The sequence below is a fragment of the Dromaius novaehollandiae genome, chromosome 1 (genome assembly GCF_036370855.1).
Source record: "Dromaius novaehollandiae isolate bDroNov1 chromosome 1, bDroNov1.hap1, whole genome shotgun sequence".
In the NCBI taxonomy this organism is placed as follows: domain Eukaryota; kingdom Metazoa; phylum Chordata; class Aves; order Casuariiformes; family Dromaiidae; genus Dromaius; species Dromaius novaehollandiae.
In genome coordinates, this window is record NC_088098.1 from 136,620,252 (window position 1) to 136,627,016 (window position 6,765).

Consider the following 6,765-nt stretch of genomic DNA (forward strand, 5'->3'; position numbering starts at 1 on the left):
CTATCACTCAGCATTAGAAAACTTGAATTAAACCTAGTAAATTGTAAGTAAATGGACACCAGAATCCAAAAAATAGCAGGCTAGTTCAGCAGGATCTGGAGTCATTAATACACTTAGCTGCTTGAGGGGGGGACTTGCACATATTAGCACTATGCTCCGCTATTTGGTTATGTGTGCATAGGCTTTTTTGATCTGACACAAGCAGCATTGCTCACACATATTTTAGCCAAGGCAAACAGAACACCAAGGTCATGCTAAAATGTTCTGCCACATCTCAGGTCAAGAACAGTGCAAACCGTGGCTATGCACTTTCCAGTCCAGACCTGGCTTGTGTCTTTCAGGTTCAGCACCTAGAGAAAAGTGATCTCACATCTATTTCCGAAATATGATGTAAATATACCTTTAGTCCTGATGACAACAGGTTACATTAATTCAGCAAAAAGTCTAGAAACATGGCTAGTGACTTATTTAAAGCTAGCTCAGATGTCTCTGTCTAGCCTTGCATGTAGACTCACCCCCACAGCTGCCCTTAAGTTAGACATCCAGGCTGGAAGAGAGATGACATTTCAGTGAAGCCACCACAACCCTAAGTCAGGCTGCTGGGTGCCACGGATCTCTTTCCTATGCAAATCCAGAAGAACTTCAGCCTCTTTCCAGTTTGTGAGTTCCCCTCTCAAGGCCAATTTGGGCCCCAGTAGGCCCAAATTGCCTCCCATCTGCTATAGTTTGGGCATTGAATAGTTCATCAGACTGACCTCTCTGACACTGATAACAGTCCATTGTACATCCTTAAACACAGGTAAAATTTTAAGTGGTGTTGAACTTTGCAGCATGATAAAATTGGAGTGTGAATAGAGTTGGACATAAGCTACTCTGGGCTAGGTAGAGCTGTGTTGTGAATAAGCGGAGCAGCAAAATTGTAGCTATTTCCTAGGAGTGTCATCCAAAATATGTGCTGTATCTGCTACTGCTAATTGTTGGGAACCAGACAGCTGAGCCCTGTCGGTAAATTCATCCATCCCTAAGGTTTTCTGTTTGCAGTAGTAATACACACATATGCCATAGGTTCACATAACACAGATGACAGACCTACAATACTAGCAGGCTCGTTTTGCCAAGTGACTATACTGATGCTCTTAATATTAAAAAAAAAAAAAAAATCCCAATCTTGATTTTTTTTTCTAGATGCCCCTTTGCCAACAAACTTTGCCATAATGGATGGATATGGGATAGTGACAAATGTGAATGTGTTGTAGATGTACAGCACCCTAACAGACGGGAAGGTAAAGCAGAAATTATGAATGGACACCTTTGCTATACTATCTCTAGGCTGGTTATGTCTCATCTTGGTTTTGTCCCATTTTGTCACTGATAGAGTTAAGCTTTGATTCCACATCCTTAGATAGCCTTTGTTAACAGAGTAGAAACCCCCCTGAAAATAAACACAAGTATGTGTTTATCCCCATCTCATGTTTTCTGCTTGGGCATTTTATTCATCTATGTTAGTAACCTGAATAAGGAAGAGGAAATACGCACCCTTGCTAAATTGTTATTTTATATGGGGCTTAAACTGCATGATGGAAGATATTGGAAAATGCATGACAGTTCAGCTATTAGGGGGAACTTTATAACTGTACAAAAAATTATGCCCTGGAATAAATTGCATGGGGAGGGTGTTGCATCTTCATTGTGGGAAATATTTAAGAACAGACTATCAGGAACAAAATGGGTAAAATCACTCCTGCTGACTGGTTGATGGCAATGCAATAGATTATATGACCTTTCAAAGTATTTGCCAATTTTTTTTTATTATGTTATTTAATAAGTTATTTAGGAAGTTTTCAAACCAGTATGCCATATGTATTCAGGAGTATATAAGTGAACCTTTGCAGGTCTGTGGAAAGAAATGGAATAGAGGAAAATTAGAAGAAGTGTTTTCCCTACTCCTTCTACTTTTCCTGGAAAAGAGTTTAACCTATCAAAGAAATTTGCAGGAAATATTTTCTGGTGAAACTGTGTAAGTTTAAAGATACTTACCAGCAGTAAACATGAAGAGAAGTTTCCCCACATCCTATATAAGATTTTAAAAAATTGTTTTTCTCCAGAAATTGCACTGGTCAAAATAAAATTGTCATTCTACTAGAGTAGATGGATGCAGATCGAAGTCCTGCCTCTTTGGGTTAACCTACATCCAGAAAGTACAAGAATAAACCATCCAAGCCAACAATAAAAGCAATCTGGCAACCAAATCCCAGACTAGCAAGCTAACATAAAATAACTTCATAAACTACTCTGTTGGTTACAGTCTTCTAAAAAGCAGGAGATCAGCTGTAGTGGTTTTTATAGGATCTGTTCTCATTCTGGATCAGATTGTTTATCCATCAAGTTAGGTAGTTGGGCTCAAGTTAGGTTTTTGGCTCAAAAAAGGATTAGTATTCTATATTGTAAAGTCCAAAGGACTGTGAATATCCAGAGTCCCTTTAACTCTTAGCCTTTTGTAAGGTCAGCTTGCAATATTATAAATTGTGACTTGTTGAATTATAGCTTTTGTTGACATAGATTAAATATTTCATTAAATAAAAAATCATTCTCTGAAGTACATTGTGTCTGGCAGTGGCTTGGACAAAATAACTTAATACTCTTTGAGGCTGAAACAAAGGGAGACCTAAACACTCTACATCAATTCATACATGCCAAGCTTTATCACCCCAAGGAAGGGGTTTGTTTTCCAAGAATTTGCTGCAGATTCCTTTTCCCCTTCAAATAGGATGTGTTTTTTATTTTGTTTGGATATTGGTTCTCCAGCATTAAGTAAATAATAATGAAGGCTTCTTTCAAGTAATGACTATGCCTTTTTTGGCCACTAAGATGAGAACTCAAATTGCAGAGGTCACGGACGTAGGTTACATTCCACATTCCATAGGTTAAATCCAAGAGCTAATTGCAAAACTACAGGAAATTACCTTTCCGATGACCCATTATACGCCATGACCTTTAACCAGGGATGTGCTGCCAGTATTTTAATACGGCTTTCACAAAATGTGTTCCCTTTTTGCTAGAATTAGCCTTATATTGTACTCCAGATGTGTATTTTGAGGGAAGATGGATGAGGTATTAGACAGTGCATTCGCTTGGCTGGGATTTTATTTTTGAAACAAAATGTTTTCTCCTTTCAGTAACTGACAAGTGTACATATGCTGTTTATTGAACAGTGTTAGACCAGGTTGCACCTTGCTAGATACAATACTACTTTTGTAAGAATTTCCTAATGGATAGTGCAGTACATTGACAAGTGAGTGTGACAGTTTCTGTGGATATGCACTTTGTAATGAGTATAGACTAGATCCCTTTCTAGATTTTCTTTATCTGTACTGCTGTTCAGTACAGATTTGTGCACTTCAAAACCTAACATTTGGCCCTTTTAATATATAACCCCAAATAATGCAGGGTTCATTCAGCAAAACCACAAGAAATAACAGTATTCGAGTAAGGGAAATAATCAGTCCATTCCTCTTCTGAGGAACTCTAGGAGTCCTTTCCTGCACTCTAAGTTGTAACACAAATTCTAAAGACCAGAATCTATCAGAAAGTATACGTGTAAGTCCTAGTGATTGCAAAGGAAGTGCTCCATGTCTCTTCAAGAGCAAGATTTAGCTGTGTAAAGCTTATTACTAAAAGCCACATATGCTGTTGCAGGACTCCCTCCTCTTGCTGAGCTGGCTATGTGTGGACAACATATGGAATTTGATGAAGATAACTGTGAATGTATCTGTAGACAGAAATGTCCCACAGACTTCTTTCAAAGCAAGGAGAACTGCAGCTGCTATTTGTGTAGGGAGAGCCAGGAGAGCTGTGCTCAAAAACACAAGATATTTCATGCCGAAACCTGCAGGTAAGTGTTCCTTGTTGTTCACTGTGTGTCTATACTGCAAGATCTGAATTAGCTTGTTCAGATACTGGAGGTGCAAGTGCTCAATTAGCTAGGAGTTCCACCCAGGATGAAACAGCTTGCTGCAATTATGGAGATAATAATAATAGAGAGAATATTTATAATACTTACCTCATAGAAAGAGTCTAAGGTTCATTTAATTACCATACTTTGAGAAGTCTGGACAAGGATGCTACTCAAGTACATATATTACTTTTTTTCCCCTAATCTTAAGGGAATGACTATTAAAACTGTGCTACACCTGAAATTACTGTGTGACACAAAGGATTTATAGGGAGATATGGAGTATTCCATTTCGAGGCAATTAGAACCCCACCATGTTCTTTGTGACAGCTTAATGTAGTCTCCTGGACTTCTGGGGACAAAAGCATCCTAAATTGGCACCCACACCATACAGCTCATTCCTTATTAAGCTCACCCTCAAATCTAGAGATTTTCTAGAGCTAATGAGATTTCATACACATAAAAGCTAGTCAATCAGCTCTGATTCCACTGAGAAGCAGAAAAATTCTTTCTGGGGCTGTTATACTCCATAAGTTTTCCTAATCCTTTTGTGCAACTAGTTTTGAGGATTCTTTGACAAAACTTGCATAGAATAAAAACTTCTTAAATACTCCTTTTCCATGCATTAGTTTATTTTTTATATTTCCTTCACAGAAAACTTTGGTTACACATAGAGATCCAAGCGCATGCCACAGCTCTATCTGAAAGCTTACATAAGGACAGTCAGTACTCAGTTTCCCTGGGTTGCAAGTCTCTGAATGGTCACCCATCAGGTGACCATTCTCATAGACTTCATAGGTTCATTCATGACAAGGAATATGTGGAAGCAGTAGCCTTTGCATTTTTAGATTCAGCTTTGTCTGAGTTTGGCTTCTAGAAATGACTGTAATCTGGACATACAATTTGTATGCCAGATTTTTATGCCCAATATTTCTGAAGGACCAAAGCTGAAGTGTCAGGTGTGCTTGGGAGGTTTCTGTCTGAATAAAAGGCTCTTTGTAGAATTTGAGGGCAACAATGTCCAATGATGATACTGTGGGTTTCACTGATCACAAGAAATTAAAGCATTACTTAGGCTGCAACTGTGGACAAATTGTGGACAACAGCAAGACATGTTGCTGTCTTGTTCGCTGTGCTGTAGGGTGTCAGAAATTTCCTGAACATCTCCTACAGGACAGCATTGCAGTGTCCAATGCTAAAACAGTTGAGGAATGTGATGGAAAAGAATGATCATATTATAATGCTTACCTCTTTTTGCTTTTTTCTCTTTTATTGAACAGCTGTGAGGACAAATGTCCATCCCAACCCCGGACATGCCCAACTGCAAAACCAGTGTGTTCCAGGCATTGTCGTTGTCCAAAGGAGAAGAGAGGTTCTCATGGGTCCCAAAGCAAAGAAAATCCTTGACCAAACTTCCTTATTCTTCAACAATCCACTGCTTTGCAAAGTAGCTGCCACTGACTTTCAATCAATAGTAAACACGGACATCTTCCACATTAATAGCAGAAGAATGGATTCAGTCTGCATTTATTTATTAGAGTAATCACTAACCGCAATTGGGTCCTCTAGGACATTGATTACTATTCTCTTAAGAGGTAGCAACAACTGATGAATTGTTGACTGTCTGGAAGGATGAGTGGAAAGAGACAACTCCATGTTGGATTATGAAAGGCGAAGCTGCTTTATTGGTAATAGAGTCACAGTCACCATCCAATCTTTCAGAATTTAAGACTAAATAATCTTAGCCTCTGAATCCTTAGCTAGAGCAACTCTTGGGTGAAACGTTCTTCAGAAATTCAGTGTACGGGATCTGGTTTCTCATATGTTCAGCACTGAGTTATTTGATCTACTGTCCAGCTTTGATTATCATTTTGAGTTTATTGTACAACTACTGTCAGATGTGCCATATTTAAATGTATATAAGAAAATAAATACATCAGTTATTCAAGTGGTTTTGATTTTCCTCTGTTATTTTAAAACTCTGCCAAAGAAAAAGAAAATAAGCAAAAACACAAAGCCATCTCAAGTACAGCCTTCTTAATGTTTGTCCCACTGGGACTGGCCCCTTACCAAACCCAGGTCAGAACAAGATCACTTGCTATAATAGTTTTCAGTAAAGAATTGCTTTTCCCATATCTGTCCAACAGCCATATGTGGTTTATTTATTTGTTCCTGGTGTGGCACGTAGATCTCCCTAGAGGGATGACAACCACTCCAGTACCAAGTCTTCAGTGATTTTTGGAAAGGCATGGTCCAATGAAAGATGGTTTTCCTTTTAGCTTACCATGCTATGAAATACCTCTTTTGCATTGAAATTCCTTTCACTAGTTTGAGGCCTGAATAACAGTGCTTTAACCAAATCAAGTACAGGACAGCTTTATTTGCTGAGCCACTATTTGCTGAGTCTGAACTGAGCCATTCTAGAGGAAACATCATAAGCAACAGTCCTGAATTGGAAGTGATAGTCTTGATGGCTAAGTCATTTTTTCCCATCACTGAATTCTCCAGTTCCATACTGCCTTGTGAACAGATGGAATGGAGCAAACAAAACAGCTGCTACAGAGATGGAAAGGTTGACACAACACAGAGAATGGAAAATGGCCTTTTGATGAACATCTGAGATTTATACATGGAAAAAATGGATTTCTTTAAAACAAAATTACAGCCAAATCCTGTAAGATGTATTCAGTTGTTGGGCAAAGTGCCGATATAATGTGTCTTCTGTCAGAGCAAGGCATGGAAGATTTAACCTTGGATGATTACTCAGACAGAGCGACCACTAAGCTGTCTGTGATCTGGGTCTGTGCAAACAT

General features: G+C 38.6%; 1 protein-coding gene across 1 annotated transcript in view; it reads left to right on the forward strand.

Annotated features, from left to right (window-relative positions):
* The window catches only part of VEGFD (vascular endothelial growth factor D), a 30,012-nt gene extending 24,112 nt beyond the window's left edge, over positions 1-5,900 (forward strand). Inside the window, exons 5-7 of the mRNA XM_026120738.2 lie at positions 1,186-1,283; positions 3,697-3,892; positions 5,233-5,900. Of these exons, the coding sequence (XP_025976523.1) occupies positions 1,186-1,283; positions 3,697-3,892; positions 5,233-5,359 (421 nt within the window). The 3' untranslated portion in view covers positions 5,360-5,900. The remainder of the gene's footprint in view (positions 1-1,185; positions 1,284-3,696; positions 3,893-5,232) is intronic.
* Positions 5,901-6,765: the final 865 nt, after the last annotated feature.